The following is a 22,779-nucleotide window of genomic DNA, read 5'->3' on the forward strand; positions in this document are numbered from 1 at the left end:
TAAATGGTCTCACAGTCTAGTTCTGTAGGCTACACAATCATGGGGAAGACTGCTGACTTGACAGTTGTCCAAAAGACGAGCATTGACACCTTGCACAAGGAGTGCAAGACACAAAAGGTCTTTGCAAAAGAGGCTGGCTGTTCACAGAGCTCTGTGTCCAAGCACATTAATAGAGAGGTGAAGGGGAAGGAAAAGATGTGATAGAAAAAAGTGTACAAGCAATAGGGATAACCACACCCTGGAGAGGATTGTGAATCAAAACCCATTCAAAAAGAAGGGGGAGATTCACAAAAAGTGGACTACAGCTGGAGTCAGTGCTTCAAGAAAACCTAAGCACAGACGTATGCAAGACATGTGTTTCAGCTGTCGCACTCCTTGTGTCAAGCCACTCTTGAACAACAGACAACATCAGAAGCATCTCAAGACTAAAAGGACTGGACTGCTGCTGAGTGGTCCACAGTTATGTTCTTTGATGAAAGTAAATTTTGCATTTCCTTTGGATATCAGAGTCCCAGAGTCTGGAGGAAGAGGAGAGGCACACAATCCACGTTGCTTGAGGTCCAGTGTAAAGTTTCCACAGTCAGTGGTGGTTTGCGGTGCCATGTCATCTGCTGGTGTTGGTCCACTGTGTTTTCTGAGGTCCAAGGTCAACGCAGCCATATACCATATACCAAGTTTAAGAGCACTTCATGCTTCCTGTTGCTGACCAACTTTATGTAGATGCAGATTTCATTTTCCAACAGGACTTGGCACCTGCACTCAGTGCCAAAGCTACCAGTAACTGGTTTAAGGACCATGGTATCCCTGTTCTTAATTGGCCAGCAAACTAGCCTGACCTTATTGTGAAGAGGAAGATGTGATATGCCAGACCCAACAGTGCAGAAGAGCTGAAGGCCACTATCAGAGCAACCTGGGCTCTCATAACACTTGAGCAGTGCCACAGACTGATCGACTCCGTGCCATGCCGCATTAATGCAGTAATTTAGGCAAAAGGAGCCTCAACTACAAGTATTGAGTGTTGTACATGCTTCATTTTCATAATTTTTAGTTGGCCAAGATTTCTAAAAATCCTTTCTTTGTAGTAGTCTTAAGTTATATTATAATTTTCTGAGGTACTGTATTTGGGATTTTCCTTAGTTGTCAGTTATAATCATCAAAATTAAAAGAAATAAAAATTTTAAATATCAGTCTGTGTGTAATGAATGAATATAATATACAAGTTTCACTTTTTGAATGGAATTAGTGAAATCAACTTTTTGATGATATTCTAACTATATGACCAGCGTGTGTGTGCGTGTGTGTGTGTGCTCTTGTTTTTATGACATGTCAGGGCACAACTCTGTAAAATGACATGGGTATGACACAGATATTACAAGGAGAAGGTGACTTATGAGGACATAACCCATGTCCCCATTTTCAAAACGCTTATAAATCATACAGAATGAGTATTTTTGAGAAAGTAAAAATGCACAAAGTTTTCTGTGAGGGTTAGTGTTAGGTGTAGGGTTGGTGTATGGCCGTAGAATATACAGTTTGTACAGAATAAAAACCATTACACCTATGGGATGTCTCCACTTTTCACAAAAAACAAATGTGTTTGTGTGTGTGTATATATATATATAATAGATCAGTGGCATGCTGGCTGATCTAGCCTGAGAAATAATTTTTTTATAACGCTATTTGAGCTAAAGTAACAACATTTATGACACAGTTGTTGTCAGATTTCTTCTGTGATTTTACAAACCACTTTGTTGGAACCACAACTGTTTCTGAGGAACTATATTGTTTAGTGGAAGAATACAGTTTAATTTATATCATTACTCATTTTCTCTGTTTTATTCTATGAAACCTTACTATGTACTGTATATGGAATGACCATTTTATTAAAGCAATAAGCTCTGTGAAGCCGAGGTTTACACTGAATTTATAACAGCTAAAGGGGTTTTAGCAACAACACTCCTTGTGTTACAAATTCACTGTAAACCACAGCTTCTTAAGGCTTTTTGCTTAAATAGAACATTGGAATTATTTGTAGCATTATATTTTCCAACCATTTAAAAAAAAAAAAAAAATCTTGAGAACCTAAATTAAGTGATCTAATCTCAAACAATCCAATTTATCAACACTTGAAGACATTTTTCTGTTTGAATGTGCTTTAAAATTACCTTTTAAAGGATTTTTAAAGGAAATTACCCATTGAAAAGGCACTTGTTTGATGACTCCTCCTCCTCTCCTTCAGCAATATTAAATATTAATCTCCTTCAGTCTGTTTATTCTCAATCGATACGCTGTGTTATCACCAAGACTGCTTTCCCGTCTCAGCTCAGGCTCTGGTGATTAATATGGCAGTTAGTGGCATCATCTCTTACATTTACTGGTCAATGTGTCGTTATTTCTTAATCAAGATTGCGGTGTGACGACCGCGGCACCTGCCACAGATGGCAGGACAGTGTAAATTATCATGTTCAAGCAACTTAATGGATCAGTAAATCTACAAGGAATTGGCAAGCACCCATGATAAATATAGCTAATAGACCACATTTTGGGATGCAAGACGGGTATTCACAAACAGTCATGTGAATTGTATAACAGCGGAGGTGCTGGTTTAATAAAGAAGTGGGTGTTTTTTTGGATGGATAAGTAGCGAGTGTTCAGTGTTGGATTTGTGTGCATATTCAACAGACTGTTGTTTGTAGTAACTGCTGAAAGTGTGGAGAGAGTTGAGCAGCAAACAGCCATATGGAGATGTTTGCGTTAGTTTTAAAGTGTGAGTACATATGCTAGTCTATGGCATGATTTCAAAGCTGAATCCTTTTCCTTCCTATCCGCAGGTTTTCCCAATGAGCCAGCCGCAGAAATCGCCCTGAAGACCGTGCGTGACTGGATCCTAAGCAACAAAGATGAGGTAGGAGCAGTAAACCCTTCTTAGTTCACATGTCCTTGCACTTCAAGTTAGAGGAGAATACCTGGTTTGAAGGGCAGATGTATATATATAATAGAAAATGCTTGTGAAGAAAAGGATGTGTTGGAACCGGAATCCCTAGTCCATTTCTCTGATGGAAAATCAATTAAAGCTTACAGCTCTTCCAGGAGGAAAATGTGAAGTGGCAACTGCTCTCTCCAGTTGTCATGTTTGTCTCTCTCTGTTTGTCTTTAGCCACTACTAAAGACATATGATTACGCTTGGCTACACAACTTTGAGGTTTGAGCACTTTTTAACAAATCATTAATGACCTGCCTATTCTTATATCTGAGAAACCAGTTATAGGCAACAAATTCCTCGTGAAATCCCAACTGCCTTGATCATCTGTGCAGCTAGTTACCTTCACACACTTTGAATTCAGCTTGAGCAAAGTCCTTACATGGTCTGTTGGCTTTTTAAATGGGATTGTGCTGCCTATTTGGTGCATGAAGGTAGGGAGGAAGTGTGGATAAAATAAGCAAAATGAATTTGTAAATCAATTAAGTCATTACAGTGCTGTTGAAAGACTGAACGCATGATTGTGTAGTGATGTTGACAGGTGGATGTGTTAATTAAGTGTTTGACTTGACGGGTTTATTTGTGATTATTTATGTCATTGTCTTTTCATAAAGATTGCGTCAGTATGTTTAGACCAAACTGACTGTCCAAAGCTTATTGCGTGATTTGTTTTGACAGTCGTAGAAGTGGATAAATGAAATCCCCCTTAACTTCACATTAAGTGAAGTACAGCTGCTGACCTGCCAGTTAATCATCCTGTTGTTAGAATGAACAAGATCAATAACTCAATCACTCGGCAATCATAAACTGTAATGTTGTGCTTGCTCTTGAGTTATTTGACTTTGACGATGACGAGTGAATGGTACTGTGACAGAGTTTTTCAAAGGGGGTCTGTTGAACATAAAATAATTGCAAGGGATGTTTATTATTATTATTATTATTAGTATGTACTAGTGTATATTGTCACTTATTGTCACTTTTCTCTTACACTGCCCTTCAAATGTTCAGAAATTTTGCACAATATTTGCACAAATCCTTATCATTTAGTGCCTTTGCATTAATTAGGCACAACAGAAACTATGAAAACACTGTATTAAATATAAAAAAATATGCACTGAGGATAGAAAACCTATTTTATAAAGCCTCTTTAAGCTGTGTACTAATGTGTCTGTTGTGAACTAGCCTTAATTGGTAGACGATCTGTAAAGCTATAAGGATGTGTACAGTAATCTCAATAATTCAATAAATAAAACCTGGGCCAAGTTTAATTTAGTAATCAGGCATCACAGCTGCCAAAGGGGTGTCTAACTGTGACGTCTACATACTGTATTGCTATTAAATTAAAACGTACATAAAACTAATCCATGCTGAATAATGAACTTAAATATGCATGATTAAGCTGTCCGCTCTAAATCTCAGACTTTCAGTCATGTAGCGCTGACACTGACTTGTTTATATACTGCTGTAATCCATCTGCTGACCCCATTAAGACACTGCAGTTAGGAATTTGCACTGTGAGCAGTATTTTCCTATTCTCTTAATCCCAGGAAGCTCATATTTGCAATAAACAGAATTAAATTAAGACTTCAGCCTGCTTGTGAAGCAGCTATAGTACTAACACTTTGCATATGGAAAAAACAGAAGCCTTATCATGCTCAAGAAATCCTGGGTTTCCTAAAAATGAACAGCATTAATATGCATCTTTGTTTTTGTTTTTTTAATCAGGATGCACTCTGTGCAATAGGAATTGTAAAGAGGAATATAAATGGAGTAGTTCTATGAACAACCCATAGTCACACACTCTTAGAAAAGCATACAAACAAATAAAAGTTTGTGGGTGCCACTCTCATTCCTCCGGGTTTCTCAGAATAGATTGCATAACAGATTTCTGAGCCACTTTTATTGAGTGGCCTTTACCTGCGGGAGCAGAGGGCAGTTTAATTTATTTTGATTGTTAGGCCAAAGCAAAGCCTGCAGGTTTATTGTGAACTGAAGGGAAGTGAGGATTAATTACAGAGTATTTAGCCAGAGAGGACAAAACACAGCAAGGGCTGTAAGTGGGATTTATTGTTCTGTTCTAATGGCGTGTCTTCACCCCAAGTCTTACCTGATCTTTTTACTGACTTCTATTATTGCTTCTGATTTATTTATTTATTTACAGCTGCTGATACTGCTTTCTCCACATATTTTCAGTTTTATTCCACAATACTGTCAGCAGTTTTTAGGAATATCACTTTTTCAGATATTTGCCTGATATCCAGTTTATTTAAGCACTTTATGTAACCCATTGTTTCAGATGATGATCAAATGATGAGTGCATTTAGAAATACCTTTCTTCTGAGATTTTGATGCCTTTTATAGGTGCATATAGGACACAATGTGTTGAATTTCTAAGCTATCGTTCTGATACCTAAAGATGTTTTACAATGAACTTCAGAAGAGAGATACTCTAATAATGCCCTGGTAATATTTCCACATAATGATGAAGCTGAGCATAACAACTCTTCTAAAATGATTCCTAAATTATTTATGAAAAAGGGCAGCTGCCTGAAGCTCTTTATTTGATGTTCCCTCCAGATGTAATCACAGTAATATTATTTCAGTTAAAGGGATAGTTCATCAAAAAAAATCTAATTCTATTATCATTTACTCACCTTCATGTGTTTCCAAACCTGTATGATTTTCTATCTTCTCTGGAAGACAAAATAAGATTTGGAAAATGTTGGTCACCAAACAATTTTGGTAACCGTTGGTTATGTTAGTTATATGTTGGTACTGTTGTTTCGGTCTCAGGGGAAACTTCAACTTCCAGAGAGATCATTCTCATAGGTAATATGGCTGACTCCACTCAGATCTCTCACAAAATATTTAAAGATTCATCACTTCCCTTTCCAGTCAGTACAAGAGTCAGGAAAAGAGAGATGAGTTGTAAAATGCCTGACCTGCAAACCTCCTAGTCCAGGAACCAAGCAGTGAAAACTGAGAGAAGATGAGCATTTGACATGAACAAGTGACTAGGTCCCCAGATATTCTATTCTATTCTATTCTATTCTATTCTATTCTATTCTATTCTATTCTATTCTATTCTATTCACCACATTCCATTTTGTCAGTCATCCCAGAATACACATTTGAAACCCCATGCATGAAGTATAATTTGCTGTGCTAATAGCATTTCTATCTGTAACAGTGAGAATGCCATTACTGGCTTGGCATGCGAGAGGTGCATCAGTTCATCGGGAGCATCCTGGGACATAAGTGCATGTATGCACTACACTGTTAACTTCACAATAATGTGCATTAGGCCTGGCTTGTAAGTTAGAGCCCGGGCTCTTAGCCACCTTAAGATGCCTCCACTTATATGTGTAATATATCATGGTACAGCTGTGCCGCAGCACCTCACACTCCGACAATTGTGATTGATGACTGAAGGTTAACCTTCGCGGGCCAGGGTGTATGTTCACTATACCGCATTGGGGAAGAGTAATGGAGATGGGGTTTTCTGATGGAAGCTGGGCTGCAGTGAGGAGGAGGTTGGGTTCTTCCCGCAGAAATACTCTATATTCTGTTTTGCCATCAGAGGAATACATTGCATTCTAAAATTTTATAAAATAGAAAAGAGTAATTATTTTTATTTTATATTATTGCTTTTAATTGTAATAATATTTAAACATACTATTTTTAACTGTATTTATTTAAATCAAGCAAAAAAAAAAAGTGAATAATTCTGTGACTTCTTTCAAAAACATATAGAATCTACACTTTTGAACCTCATTTCTTTCTTTATTTTTGCAAGTTAGATTTTTTTCAGCCTCTATAGATTCAAAGTATTTAATGTAATATTTCGAGTTTAATCGAGTACTGTTGAAACATCTCTTTTATAACACTCTCAAATAAGAATGATGGATTGCTGTAGATTTGACATAGAGATTTAACGTCGCAGAAACTATATTCCCTCATTTCAAAGGTAACTTCTTGAAAATCCTACCCACACAAAAAAGTGTTACAAACACAAAAGGGACCATAAGAATCCATCACCTCATCCCTCTAGGTTTTGGGGTCACGCTTACTCTAGAAGTTCTTCTTTTAATATGAGATAGATTAGCTTTGTGTTTATCCCTGCTCCAGTTCACCATGGTCCTGCTAGACTCAGAGCGCTTCACAGAAGGCATTTGTGCCCTGTGTGAAATCATTCTGAAAAGCCAAGCAGTGGGTGTTTTTTTTTTCTTACCTATTGTGTTAAAGTTGAGCAAAAGCATCGAGCATATCGTCTTCAGCACTGCATGTTCCAGCTCTGTCATGATCTCTCACATCTGAGGGCATCAAAGTAGCAAGTCACGCTTTCATCTGCTCTTATAAGTCCAGACAACACTGCACCCTCTTTCTCTCGGATGTATTTCTCATCAGTATGACATCAGTCTGATTTCTATATGACAGACTGGCAGCCGTAGACATTCATTGAGCCCCCTGGCCCGACCAACATGATGGATCAATTACAGTGGCTTTCCTGTTTTCAGAGGTTTAATAAAATCTATTGCTATATTTCAGTGCTGCTTAAAGTACAGGTTCCTAAACCAAACTATAGACCACATACCTGTAAATGTTGGGCCGCAGCATGGTTCAATAATATGTGCAGTTATTTCTTTAGTAAGGTTAGCTGAAATGGCAGAGAGCATACTCTTTTCATTTTATTCTTCCACATAGTTTGCGCTACAGTGACTATGCAACGATATTTTTATTCCAGTGCAGATATATAGGATGTTTTTTTTAAAGCAACTCATTGTCGCTTTTTTCTTTTTGTGTATTAGTTATATCACATATATACATATGCAAATATATATACAGTATTGTTCAAAATAATAGCAGTACAATGTGACTAACCAGAATAACGAAGGTTTTTAGTATATTTTTTATTGCTACATGACAAACAAGTTACCAGTAGGTTCAGTAGATTGTCAGAAAACAAACAAGACCCAGCATTCATGATATGCACGCTCTTAAGGCTGTGCAGTTGGGCAATTAGTTGAAAGGGGTGTGTTCAAAAAAATAGCAGTGTCTACCTTTGACTGTACAAACTCAAAACTATTTTGTACAAACATTTTTTTTTTCTGGGATTTAGCAATCCTGTGAATCACTAAACTAATATTTAGTTGTATGACCACAGTTTTTTAAAACTGCTTGACATCTGTGTGGCATGGAGTCAACCAACTTGTGGCACCTCTCGGTTGTTATTCCACTCCATGATTCTTTAACAACATTCCACAATTCATTCACATTTCTTGGTTTTGCTTCAGAAACAGCATTTTTGATATCACCCCACAAGTTCTCAATTGGATTAAGGTCTGGAGATTGGGCTGGCCACTCCATAACATTAATTTTGTTGGTTTGGAACCAAGACTTTGCCCGTTTACTAGTGTGTTTTGGGTCATTGTCTTGTTGAAACAACCATTTCAAGGGCATGTCCTCTTCAGCATAGGGCAACATGACCTCTTCAAGTATTTTAACATATGCAAACTGATCCATGATCCCTGGTATGCGATAAATAGGCCCAACACCATAGTAGGAGAAACATGCCCATATCATGATGCTTGCACCTCCATGCTTCACTGTCTTCACTGTGTACTGTGGCTTGAATTCAGAGTTTGGGGGTCGTCTCACAAACTGCCTGTGGCCCTTGGACCCAAAAAGAACAATTTTACTCTCATCAGTCCACAAAATGTTCCTCCATTTCTCTTCAGGCCAGTTGATGTGTTCTTTGGCAAATTGTAACCTCTTCTGCACATGCCTTTTTTTTAACAGAGGGACTTTGCGGGGGATTCTTGAAAATAGATTAGCTTCACATAGACGTCTTCTAACTATCACAGTACTTACAGGTAACTCCAGACTGTCTTTGATCATCCTGGAGGTGATCATTGGCTGAGCCTTTGCCATTCTGGTTATTCTTCTATCCATTTTGATGGTTGTCTTCCGTTTTCTTCCACGTCTCTCTGGTTTTGCTCTCCATTTTAAGGCATTGGAGATCATTTTAGCTGAACAGCCTATCATTTTTTGCACCTCTTTATAGGTTTTCCCCTCTCTAATCAACTTTTTAATCAAAGTACGCTGTTCTTCTGAACAATGTCTTGAACGACCCATTTTCCTCAGCTTTCAAATGCATGTTCAACAAGTGTTGGCTTCATCCTTAAATAGGGGCCACCTGATTCACACCTGTTTCTTCACAAAATTGATGACCTCAGTGATTGAATGCCACACTGCTATTTTTTTGAACACACCCCTTTCAACTAATTCAACTAATTGCCCAATTGCACAGCCTTAAGAGCGTGCATATCATGAATGCTGGGTCTCATTTGTTTTCTGAGAATCTACTGAACCTACTGGTAACTTGTTTGCCACGTAGCAATAAAAAAATATACGAAAAACCTTGATTATTCTGGTTAGTCACATTGTACTGCTATTATTTTGAACAATACTGTATATATATATATATATATATATATATATATATATATATATATATATATATATATATATATATATATATATATATATATATATATATATTGTATGTATATACATTCTTTACTGTGACTTAACCATATTCTGCTAATAAACGATTAATCAGTCTTTTACATTATAGATTAATCCAAAAACAATTCAGTGTTTTCGGATTTACTTTTTAAATATGGTTTACGTCTTTGCTTTAGTTTTCTGATACTATATGTCCTTTTTTTAAATAAAATAAATAAATGTTTGTTTTGATTTTATATATATATCCCCATATTCTGATAGTTGTTTAATTGTTTTAAGCCTCTACGAATTTGTTGTATTTCCACCTTATGAATGGAGCAGGGTTATGGGAAGAACAACTATTACATCTCATCTAAGACAAAACAAATCACGGAGTGTTTGCAGCAGCCTTTATAGGCCTGTTACATTGCCTGGAAATCTCTGCTTCAATCACAACCACTGATTGTCCATATGTCACCAACGTGCTGCTTCTCTCCTCTGCATCAAGCAGCTCCAGTCATCTGTTTGCTTTATTTTCCCATTTTCACGTCTAATTCGGTGTAATTCAGACCTAGACTGCTTTAATCTGCTGGTGAAAAATGCAGTGTGACACTTTATTTGGCTGCCGCCTGTAAATTTGCAACCAGCAGACGGTTTAATACAGCGTCTCGGACCCTGGTCCAGACGGCCCGCATCACCCACGCGGTTCTGACACGTGAAACAGACTGTGGAGATTCCCTGCTAATAAAACCTTGACTGAACCAGGAATCCATGCCATGCTCCGAGAAACTAAGCGTTACTAAGCCATGCTGTTGCCACTGCACTTGTGGCTTTTAAGGACTGTGGTCTTTTTCCTCCTGTATTATTTTATTTTATGAACATGTTTGTTTATTTTATGCCATCTGTCATTTAAGGGATGCGGATAACAAATGCAATCCTCCACAGGAGCTCCGAAAGCTGAGATTGAATGGCAAATAGAAACAAATGCCTGTTGTGATGGCACGATTTGCCATCCGAACAGTAAATATCATTTCAAGTTCTGCAGGGACTCTGGCAGGTAAGACTGTAATATGACATCAGGGAGATAGTCGATGTCATTTCAGCAAGGAAGATGTATTGTAAATGTCGACTGAAGAATAGGGCAGACTGGCATTACATTGTGGCTATTCCAAATAAACAGCTATGTATATATGACCTATAATCATCATTAGACTCAAGTTGAAGTGCAGTTAACTTTATTTAACAATGAAAATGAAGGATTATATGTTTATTTAATATATTTTACAATAATTAAAAACTGATTATATCTAACATTTATATGTAAAATCACATCAAATTAGGTAATTATATAAATATTTTAAACAGAATGCTTTTGCTTCTAAAATATGCTTACCATCCGCTTTTATGAGGGGAAAAAAATTAACTGAAGTGATTACAGTACTTTTTGTTTTCTGAGAAAATCAACACTTTTTGAGAATGATCCAATTGCCTCCATGTTGACTGTCATTTTTTAAGGTCTTGTTTCAGTTAGGAGGCAGTAGGTAGCATGGTAGCTTACTTGGTTTTGGAACAGATCTAAAGTGTTTTTTGGTGTGGAACGGTTCGTATGTCTTTCATTGATGTAGTTGGACACTGGAGACCAGGCGGGGGCATTCACTGTTTGCTAGACAGTGTGGTTCAGTTCAGGTGAAGTCAGTGAGAAAGACACGGAAATGTCAGATGTTTCTCCTCAAGATGCTCACCGAACTGAGACGCTGCCATCTCTTTTGTATCTCACGTTGGTGTCACACCTGCCATCACTATGCTGAAGTCTGTGGTGTGCAGACGCATCCTAAGGCTAACCCATAAGACTACTTCTGCATTTGGAGTAGCTGCAGGCCTTTTTTGTTTTCCAGCCTTCACTTTTCAAGTTTGGGCTGTGCTGCCACTGAGAAACCTGCTCAGGGTAAGGTCAAGAGCAAGTTGAAGACAGCGAGATAGCTGCGTTGTTGTATATACACACATTACCATGATGGAGTAGCCGGTAGTACATGTTGGAGTCACTCCAGGGTTCTGCCACCAGAGACCTCTTTAAGCACTGCTCACTTGTTCTCAGCGTGTCCAATCAGAGCACACAATGCTGGGGGGGGGGGTGCTTTTATTTTCTTCTCCACTGACATGGAACTATCTGTCTCAGTAGAAGAGGTCATAACCTGTTTATTTAACACAGCCCTCTATTACTTATTCACTGTCCCACAAGGAAACGGCTGTGGCTTTCAGAAAATTTGTGTGAGTGGTGGGATGTGATGCTATGTGTTAGCTGGTAGCGTTTAGCTGTACTGTTTATATCGTAATAGATAGACTGTTTTTGCACAGATGTCAGTGGACAGGTTTATTCCCATTCAGAGGTTTGGGGTTGGTAAAATCTTTTAATGTTATTTTTTTTCCTCTCTTGCACACCGAGGCTGCATTTATTGGACGAAAAATACAGTAAAAATAAATGTTTATATACGTGTGTGTGTGTACATATATATATATATATATATATATATATAGTGATGAGTCAGCTGCCTCCTCCCTGATTGTCACCGGCACCCCGTCCTAAATAGCCGCCCTTCACCAGGCTCCCGACTGGAGTGGGTGTGTGTGAGAGGAGGGGCGCTGGACGACTCAGGGCTGGTGGCGTGTGATGGGGCACACCTGAAGGAAATGGAGCCTCATCACCGCCGCTGTTTAAAAGCCCAACGCGCCTCTCCTCGGGAGACTGGTCTCTTCCCCGTGCATGCACGCTGGTGTCCTCGTGGGTCCAGGAAGGGTGCGTTGAGGGACTCCCACGCCACAAGAGACGTGAGCTGCCGGACCCGTGATCCGGAGGAGAACCGCACCCGTTTACACGCCCGACGGGCCAGGATGCAGGGCCGTCCATCTCCTACCAGCGCCGCGGCCAATGAGAGAGATGCGGCCGCTAGAGGAAGCCGCCGCCCCTCGCGCCCCGGACCGAGAAGGGGAGCGCGTGCGGCCGCCGCACTCCGCCCCTTACCTGGACCCTTCCTCCATGAACACTGCCCGACCCACACGAACCCCGCAGCATGACGAGGACACCAGATTCCCTGTTATTTTGGACACTTTCCCTCTTTGGCCACCTTTATCCCCTTGTTTTATTTGATTTCTGTTAATAAAAGCCTCTCCGAGGCCTGATGCCACGCCCACTGTGTCTGTCTTGTGCTATATATCTGAAAAGCATCGTCAGATTAGTCAATCTGCCATCAGTGATACAACCGTAACATTATGAAGCGACGAGAATACTTTGTGCACAAACAAAAATAACGACTTCAACAATTCCTCTCCTCCGTGTCTCTCCCAATCAGTGTAGCACCATTTTTGCAAATCTGAGCTGTATGAAGGTGGGGGCATTGTGCCGATGCACTGTTTTCTTTCAAAACAAAGTGTAAATACATGTGAAAAATGTATCCTTGAGGCACGGCTGATACAGAAGAGCATACTTCATAACGTTACGGATGAATCACTGATGGCAATAGGACTGTTCTGACGATGCATTTCATACTTTACTGGACCTTGACAATGTTATTTATTTGGCAGTCTATGGGACAATCTCAAGCCTACCGGTTTTCGTCCAAAATATCTTAAATTGTGTTCAGAAGACTAGCGAAACCTTTACGGGTTTGGAATTACATGGGGTTAAGTGAATAATGACAACACTTTTAATTTTGGGATGGAGTATCCCTTTAACCCAGCCTACTAGGCAGTAACCCACCCGATTTTTGTTTAAATCATGACGTATTACTGTCACTTTTGACCTGTTTAAGTCATCCTTGCTAAATAAAAATATTAAATTAAAATAATAGTTAACTGGAGTAAATTCTGATTCCAGAACAGTAGAGTGATAAAGGCCTATTTCATCATATTCAACACTCCTCCAGCTGGCACGCTGGCCTTACACACGTGAACTGATAAGTGCAATAGAGTTGAACAAATTCAAAATATATAACCCATGGTTCAAAATAATGCATTCTCACAGAATCAAAACATAACACGTACCTGAGAAAACACAGTAACAAAGTGAGTTGATATAGACCTATTCCAGCATATTCGACACTCCTCCTGCTGGCGCTGTAATAAAACACATTTTTCACACTCTTCACCAACATCCAACACTTTCCTTGATATTAAAAAATGTTATTGCTCTTAATATATCACACATTTCATTAACAGACAATTACAGCCAGAATGACAGAGCTATCAATCACACGATTTACCGCTGGCCTTACACACATGAACTGATAAGTGCAATAGTGGGCGCACACAGCGCAAAGAACCAGCCAGCCAATAGAAAGCCCTATTAATCCTTATTCTGTCCAATCTTCCTCCAGTGTGATTATTTAACTTTCTTAGCAAGTGGAGACACACAATACATTGTATATGTACAACTCTGTTACAAGAGCATATACATATTGTTACAAATGGTGGCTATAAGTGACTGTTTTTGAAAATGAGTATGTTTTATTCAAATACACTGATTCATACAGCAATGTAACAAGTGGCTGTTTTTATGAGTGAGTCACTGAATCATTCATTCAAATGATTTATTCAAAAACGAATTTATTCAGGATCCACAGCAGCCTTTTTTAACTCTATTTCCATTGACAGAGCAAAAGCAGACAAAGGAACTAGCAATATTTCATCTAAAATGGAAGTTTCTAAAGGGGATCATTGGAAGACTATCTTCCAAAACTTGATTTAACATGCTTTTGTTTAAATTTTCTCAATGGTTGTGTGAAACAAAAACGTTGTCAAAATCAGCTCTTTTCAGAGTAACTGGTTTTGTTGCATGCTCCTTTAAATACTAATGAGTTCTTCTGACCCCGCTCCTCTCTTTTGTGGCGTGATAAAGCAGTAGTGTTTACTTTAGCCGCATTTAGCCACAAAACTCGCTAATTAGCACATTATTTGGAAAGGCAATTTGCAAAGATGCTTATACTCACTTCTTCTGGAGATGAAGCTGAATCACAAATTATTCGAATGAAGATAGACGCATTTAGGTAGATCGAGTGCGCATTCCCTTCAAAAGCGAAAGTAATTCACTGCGTCTTTAGCGACTCCGGTGTCGGGAGTAAACTGAGAAGTCAAGAAACTGAGAACAGCTTGGTTTGAAAATGGAGATATTATTTTAATGCAAAATTCATCTTGTACTATCATCTATATTACAATTACATTAATTTCGCCATCCGTCCTTTTGCGCCACCTGGCGGTAGTTTCGCGAATGATTTTAATAGGTGACTGAATTACACAATTACCATGGCGGCGGTAATGCCCATTTAGCTTGTCCACCTACTGTATAAATATTATTTTAAAATACTTATAATGCATATGTATTCAGCCATCTTCTGAAGAAATTTTTTGTCTCCTTATGTATCTGACTACAGTAAGTAGAATACAATGCTAATCTGATTACTCATGCATCATCTTAAAGAGAATAATAAAGAGAATGATTGAATTGTGATTTGTTTAAATGTGTTTATGGCACATTACAATCTTCAAGATAAGGAAATCACCTTCAGACAGTAACATTAATTCTCCTTCCGTCTCTGTCAGTGTTTGACAGCCTTACATCACACAAAACAGTGTAATCACATTGTCAATGTGGGTTTTCTTAAGCATACACTTTTCATAATAATGTTATAATGAAATCTGGAAATGTGTGACCTTTTTCCTCACTCGCTGATAACAGCGCTAAATGAAAGAAATAATGTGAGAACTGTAGCGTAAACAGGCAGCGAGGGTTATAATTAATCAGCGGATCATATGAGAGAAATACATAGCCCAAGGTTACAGCCAATTGCTTTCACGGTGTCAATATGCCCTCCATGATATGCTCGCATGAAAATCAATTTCAATGACGCCTCTGAACTCAGGAAGATAAAAGTTGATTTAGAAAGACCAATTTGACTGTTCAGTTCCATTCCTGGATTAGTTTTGTCTAATATGGGAGAGAAACCTGATCATCTTATAAGACTGTTTTTGACCCTTATCATTCTTGATAAAAGAATTAGATATGATTTAATGTGCTTTACTAATTACATTTATTGCTACCTTTCTGTCTCAATTCTAAAGGTATGTTAACTTCAAACTCTCGCACCTAATCCATAAAGTTTTCATCGCTTTTACATATAGATCCCATTAGACCTTCCTTATCAAATTTCTGTTCAATAGAACGTCCTGGCTTAGAGAGAATTTACTGCAGAATCAACAGAGAGCCAGCGCACATCCTCCAAAATAAAGAGATGACATCCTCGTCAGTGAGTCGTTTATCATAGGGATTAATTATGCTCGCTATCTGTGGCTCGCAGAAATGGAAGATTATGAAAAATGTAATGGCCACTTTTTTGCCTCTCTCCCTGGTGATTGTATTAATATGGATTAAGCCGTAAACCTCAGGCCTTAGAATGAAAAGACACTTGTCAGCATTTTCCGTCCTTCATGAGAAGACGTCGCTATTATTGAGGATCTGTTGCATATCTTGACTGACAGGAGATTATGGAAGAATAGATCATTCTCAAGTACATCAAGTACATTACTTCCTGCCTCCTTTCCTTTTACTTTTCTTCAATTCTTCTTTCCTCCATGCTTACCTTTTTGTTTCCTAGATTATTTATTTTTACTTATTTTCTTCATTTACTTATTTTCTCTCTTCCTTCAAATTCTTCTTTGCCTTTTTCCTTTTTCCTATATTTCTTCCATATTTATTTTTTGCCTTTTGTTAATTTTTTTTTTCTACTTTAACTTCTTCCTTAATTTTTTACCTTTTCCCCTTCTTTAATGTCAGTCTTCCTTATTTCGCATTGTCTCAGACTGAACAGTATCGTACAAAAGGGGGGAAAAAAATCAATAAATAATCTGAATACACTCTGAAATGAACACGAACTGCAGTGACAGATTTCACTTTGTATCTCGATGCACCCGCTCCAGACAGACGCCTGTTCAATGTCACAGACAGATCCATCAATTGACTGGCCTACATTTGGCATCATTCTTTTCCTTCACTGGCTTGATGTTATATTGATATAAAGGGGACTTTATGTGGCAAAGCATAGCTTACTTTTTCTATTTTGCCCACACTCTGGTCTTAACTTTTGCTAAGAAGGAAGCTGAGGGGTGCACTTGTCCTATTTGGATAACATTTCCCAAACTAGACTAGACTAGCTTTCACATTCAGTCTCTTCGGGCATCATTTATTTTTTTGATTGGTTTATACAGTATGTTCAGTATTGACCGTCTAACTGAACCTCTATGTAAGCACTTCTCTGGGTCTGATGCTGTACTGAGTGATATATCCAGGTTAGAAAGGCAGAACACCAGTGGGCCAGCAGTGAATGTGAATCAACAGGTCTCAGATCAGCACAGGTGAGCCAAATAATCTTCATCTCTTACCTTTGCATAGCCAAGAATCAGAATCGGCCTCAAAGCATGGCCGGGGGCCACAGCCAGTTTGAAAGTCAATGTTTGTGCATTAATTACGGCCTGGCAGACCTGCTTGAGGGGGTTTAAACAGACATGGGTTTAGACTGCTAGCTTTAACATGGCACGCTCATCAATATGCTGCCTGCTGTCCACACATGACAAAACCCAGCACTAATTTGTTGGAGTGTATTATCGCTAGATATGTAAACATATTTTTCAGTTTTAACAGGGTGAACCCTGGGGTTAAGCGTCAATACGTTCATTAGTTAATAACGTTTAGATGGATATTGTATTTCTGTTAATTTTTTTTTTCATGCATAAGTTCGCAACTGTGATTTAAGTTAAAATATTTGTTTGCTTAAAATGTGCTCACAGATACAGTACATTGCTGCATGTACAGTAAGATGTATTACCTAAAGCTTCAGACTATGGGATCAGGGTCTCTCTCTTTTTCTCTTGTTAGCTGTCCTTAAAGAAAAGTGGTGTCACTGTACCGCCAACACATTATTTGACCTTTATGGATGATTGATAACAATTCCACTAGCCTCAACATTTGTTATGTTCTCCATGTGGTGTCAAGGCCAATGTGTGCATAAAGGAAGAAAAACTGATGAGAAATCCTTCCCTAAAAAAAGACAATTTGTGACACTGACCTTGTGAACTTCTTTGTTCAAAAGGTCAGATGTTTTACATTAAAGCACATTCACAAGGTGAACATGATCATGAGGTTCTATACAAATGAGTTGGGTTCATTGAAACACTGGATTGTTGTCATGCATTTAGTGTTATAGTGCTTGCATAACAAATGTAAAATTGTTATACTAATAATTTGTAAAGAAAAAAAAAAGATGAGAAAAAAGTTAGAACTATTTGATTGTTTTTCAGACTTTATGACCCTGATTTTGAGTCAGTAAAGAAAAAGTGTTGCCCTTTTAGTTTTTTTGTATGTTTTCACAATGTTTCTGGTTCCGTACACATGAATAATCTCCAATCTCACTAAACACAGACGGCATGACCCCCCTCTCTGGCCCATGTTCCTACAGGCAAGAACACATCTGGAGCTTTTCTGCTCTCTCGATGACCTGCACGAAGAGGCTGTCCTTTTATCATTTATCACATTTCACCCTTTAGATTCTCTGTATGAAAAGAAAAATAAGATTTGCAGAAAATGCATAAGGATGCCTTTGGTGTCATACAGGGAGAGACATTCTGAACAGCTCTTTGAAGACCAGGTTCATCTGATGTTGCCTACTTGGTGTTTAGACAAGTGCCATGGAAATGCCATGGTATTCTGTGAAATACTCTGGAATACCACTGAAATACTGAGGTTTATGAATAAAGTAAATATATAAAAGCATAAAGTAACACTTTATCACTTTACCAGTGTTGGACTTTCCAAGTATTCATAATCAAGTGATTAACATAAAACTAGCTAAATAGAGGACATGTAATAAAGTATGAAACTGTCAGATTATATGATTTTTTTTATTATCAGAAATACTTCGTATTTATTTTATCTGACAAAAACAAGGACCTCTAATGTGACAGCACTTGAACATTTTTACATAAAATACATCTAATTAAACTAGAAATGACCCCATTTACTGTCTATAATAGTTCAAAAACATAGTAATGCACAGCAGCATTTAACTAAATGTTTTACTCTTTAAAAAAAAAAAAAAAAAAAAAAAACAGCTGTAAATTGCCGGGCTTTCTGTGCAGAGTAATTTTTTTGAACTGGTTCATGAAAATGGATAGGATTTCACAGTGCTACATGTGTGTATGCACTATACAATGTGTCAAAAAACTGCAATATAGCATTTTGTCACACCGCACCACCTATGTTGGGAAACGGTAGTTTGTTACTGGAAAAGATGCACTGTTTTGAAAATAGCTGAGGTACTGCCACACTACTGAAAAATGTATTTAAGTTAGTCGCATTTCTATTTTTAGTTGTTTTCTTCAGTGCTGCCCTGTGCTTCCGCCAAAGGTACTTTTCTGGAATGGTCTATGGCACACTGAACTAAAGAGCGATGGGCTTTGTTGCTTGTGCCGGAGCAGGTTAGCCAATCTTTCTCTCACTGTTTCAACAGCTGTAGCAGTGGCCGTACAGGGGCAGAATTAATAGGCTGACCCTGTTAGGAGAGGCAGGTGGTCTTGAGAGGGGGGTCGCACCTGTCTGAAGAGAGGTCACCCGCTTCTGTCCATCGTCTTTCTTCTCATTCACCTTGGGCTCTTGCCAAAACATGCACATCTTTCTCCCTCTCTCAAGTGACTCCGCAAAGTCATTCTTTTGTTACCAACTTCCTCCAAAACCTGAAGAGGTGATATCGGTAACAGAGAGTTCGAATGTTTCTTTCAGAGCTAGGAACGGCTAGCAGTCTCATTTCCAGAGAGGCATGTTTGAGGCCGCTGTGGGAGCACCGTTGGGCCTGGCGTTGTTCTCATATAGGACATCTGCTCAACGAGGCCTTGGTTTTCTGCTTCTCATATGACCAATGCATTTATCAAACTCAGCCTGAACCAATATTACACTGTCACATAGGAGCACATGGCATTCTGTCACTACGAAGGTCTCTGACAGGACAAGTCCTTTCCTATTATTGTCTCTTGTGTATGTGTGTGTGTGTGTGTGTGTTTTATTGTTTTTTGCCTGTACGTTCTGCTGAACTGCTGAAACTGAATTTGATCAATGTGCTACATCACTGTACATCAACAGTACAACTTAATAAATGTATCATATCTAATGTAATTTTTTAATAAGTGTTTCAACCTTGGAAATGAGGCTGAACGATTAATTGTGTTATTTGCGATAATATTATTTTTTTTTATTTTTTTTTGCTTTTTAACTCGCAGAGGCTGTGATTATGCTCAGTCACATGACATGCGATAGTAAAGAGGTGTGTTTGACTGGATTTGAAGAATGATTGGTTTATGACATCAAAGTACGGCGAGAGAAAGCAAAAGGAGACGTCTGCTCTCGCACACACTGATCGATCACAAAGTCGAACACATCTAAGCTCAGTCTTCATAGGAAGCAAATCATCACGCTACAGTATTGCCAAGTTCGTGGTTTGGGGAACCCCTCCATAAAATGTGTATTTTACCCCCTGCAATACCGGTGGACCCCCCTCGAAACACGATTGGGCTAGTTTTGAGTAGCAGTAGGACAGGTTTTGATGTGAAAACCTGGCAACGCAGGCACGCTATGCACAGAAATGTTTGAAAGCATATAGCCTGTATACTGTAATATGAATGAATGTAACTTAGAATGGAAGATGGATCGTTGTGTGAAAGAGAAAAGCCATAGATGAAGTCGCACAGAACCAGGCAGGTGCTGGTCATTCAAAAGCTAAATGCAGAAAATATGACGAGGCATATCTTGCCCTCAGCTTCACTCACAGTGTCTATAGCGGATGCTACAGTTGTTGCATCGCGCCGCAACAGCTCTACTGTACACTGGAGACGACAAAGCGACCATTGCAAATCTTTTAACTACGTTTCAGTAGGCCATACAGCGCCACTGGATTCTACTGTATTTTGCCGCTCGTGTCCGGACACAATGTTTAATGTTGTTGGTGAGGAGGAAAGCCTGTGTGTGTCCTATGCCTTAGCTGACAGCATGAAACCAGAATTATTACATGCTTATAAGGTTGGAAGTCCAACAAATCAGTCAATATACCACTGTGATTGTAGTTTAATAAAAATGTTTTATCTATTCATGCATCACCTAATTTCATCGTAACATAGGCCTAAAATAATCACATATTAAATCTCAATCGCAGTATTGGTAAAACAAAATCGCAATAAGTTTTTTTCCCAAAATCGTTCAGCCCTACTTGGAAAGATGTCATTAAAGGAGCTTGTAAATATTATGTCAATGTAACATTTACCTCAGGAAAGCCATTTAATTTTTATAGAAAAAAGGTCTTGTTTATTGCATGTTTAAACATATGAATATATATGTAATATATGTAAAGTATTGCAGTGAATATGTAAATTAGGACCATGTACATTCAATGCATTGGCTATGCATTTGTGTGTGTGTACTTGTGTAGAGCATCACCTCACTTAAACAGTGTGAGAATTGATTTATTAAGGGGGTAAGATAAGTAGGTTATTTATTCGGGTTTACGTATGCACTTGTATATCTGGTGAAGCAAAAAGCCTACTGACACTCAATGTTGTCCGCTGGCTTCTTCTTGCCCCATTGTAAGAGTGAGAGAGAGGGATGGAGTAATTGTGGGGAGTTGACATGCTCTCCTCCCTTCATTTTGTCATTCAGCAGAGGCCGTTTGAGGCTGGGTGCTCCTGTGGAGAAGGGCCACAGTGTCTCTATGTCCCGCTCCTGACGCCTGGAGCGCTCAATTACTATTTATATGCTGATCTTTGACAGCTCACTGCTGCCTGACGCACATACACCAGTACAGAGATACAAGACACTCGTGCTCAGAGTTCTGTCTCGCACTCAGAGAAACCTGAGGTTGGAAGAACTAGCTTCCAGATCTCACTCACGGATCTTTGTACAGCTTCTCGGGCACTTTTTTATGTCCCCAGGAGAAAAGAAAAAAATTCAGTCTTTTTTCAGTATATGAAGTGAACTGAACTGTCACATGAACTGTCTTGGAAATATTTCTACTTGTCAAATTCCTTATTTTACTGAGACTTTTAATCGTAAACTATGAAAATCCATCATAAGTAATAATTCAAAAAATATGTTTGTAATAAATATGGCCATCTATAGAATAAACAATCCATTTTAATATTTATCGTGTTTTTTCATTTATTTTTTAAAGATCATTTTTCAGATTTATTATACAAATTAAGACTCCAGCCCCCACGACCTTAAAGTGGAAAAGCAGTTTGAAAAATGGATCTTATAAATTATGACCTTGACAAAAAATTGTGTTTTAAGATAATGTTTTGCAAAAAGGACCATAAAATGCCTGCTAATAATTGAAGAAACACTTTCATACCTTCCTCTTAATATCTAAATTAATAATAAAAAAACCATTGAGGAACATAACAATTACATTCTTCAATTCTTACTCCTATCTTGCATTTTTTACCACATGTAAAAGGAGACTGAAAGTCATCTTTTGTCTGAAGGGGAAGGTAGGCTGCTTTCCTTCAGTCATCAAGGGTAATGGAGTCCTCAAACTGTAGCAGGAAGATTGAGAGTCTCATAAATTAGACCAGAAGAAGCATAACTGCTGGACACCCAATTCATATAATCTAGCTGAAGAGTTGATTAGACTCTCATTCACTACAAGGGCCAGAATATAAAGAACTAGCTTAGAGTGCAACTCTTCCAAAGAGAGAGGGACACTAAAAAAGATTCATAGTACATAGTTTGAAGTTGCTGTGTCCAGTTTTAAGAGATAATATAAATTATATATATCTTAGGGTATAGTAGAATGCAACAGTTGTAGAAAAAAGAATATGAAAAATGGATGGAGCTTGATTGATTTTGGGTGAACTATTCCTTTATATATTGTTTATTTAAAATTCCTGTTTCAAATGTAGATAAGCTGGCTCGGGCAGTTTATTCTTTTGTGTTGGAACTGGTTTAACTTCAGAAAACGAAATTGAACAGATGTTCAAAGTAGGGATGTGAATGTTGCTTTGTTAATTATCAACGACTGAGCACAAATTTAGGAATAGATGTGCTGTGACCCTTCAAATGCACACGCTGTGACTTATTTTGCAAGTTGAAATGTTTTATTTGACACATCACAGTGTATGACTTACAGTACAGGGACAGTAAAATTGGAGAACCGTTTCTGACGCGAGAAGACTGCTGTGTTATTATGTGGATAAAATTCACTCGTTTAG

The 22,779-nt window shown here is 38.3% G+C and overlaps 1 protein-coding gene across 2 annotated transcripts in view; it reads left to right on the plus strand.

Moving 5' to 3' along the window:
• The window catches only part of macrod2 (mono-ADP ribosylhydrolase 2), a 489,520-nt gene that overhangs the window by 361,639 nt on the left and 105,102 nt on the right, over nt 1-22,779 (plus strand). For both annotated transcript variants that reach the window (XM_026223581.1, XM_026223582.1), the window contains exon 8: nt 2,832-2,905. In XM_026223581.1, coding sequence (XP_026079366.1) covers nt 2,832-2,905 — 74 coding nt within the window. The remainder of the gene's footprint in view (nt 1-2,831; nt 2,906-22,779) is intronic.

The sequence above is a fragment of the Carassius auratus genome, chromosome 38 (assembly GCF_003368295.1).
Source record: "Carassius auratus strain Wakin chromosome 38, ASM336829v1, whole genome shotgun sequence".
Classification (NCBI taxonomy): domain Eukaryota; kingdom Metazoa; phylum Chordata; class Actinopteri; order Cypriniformes; family Cyprinidae; genus Carassius; species Carassius auratus.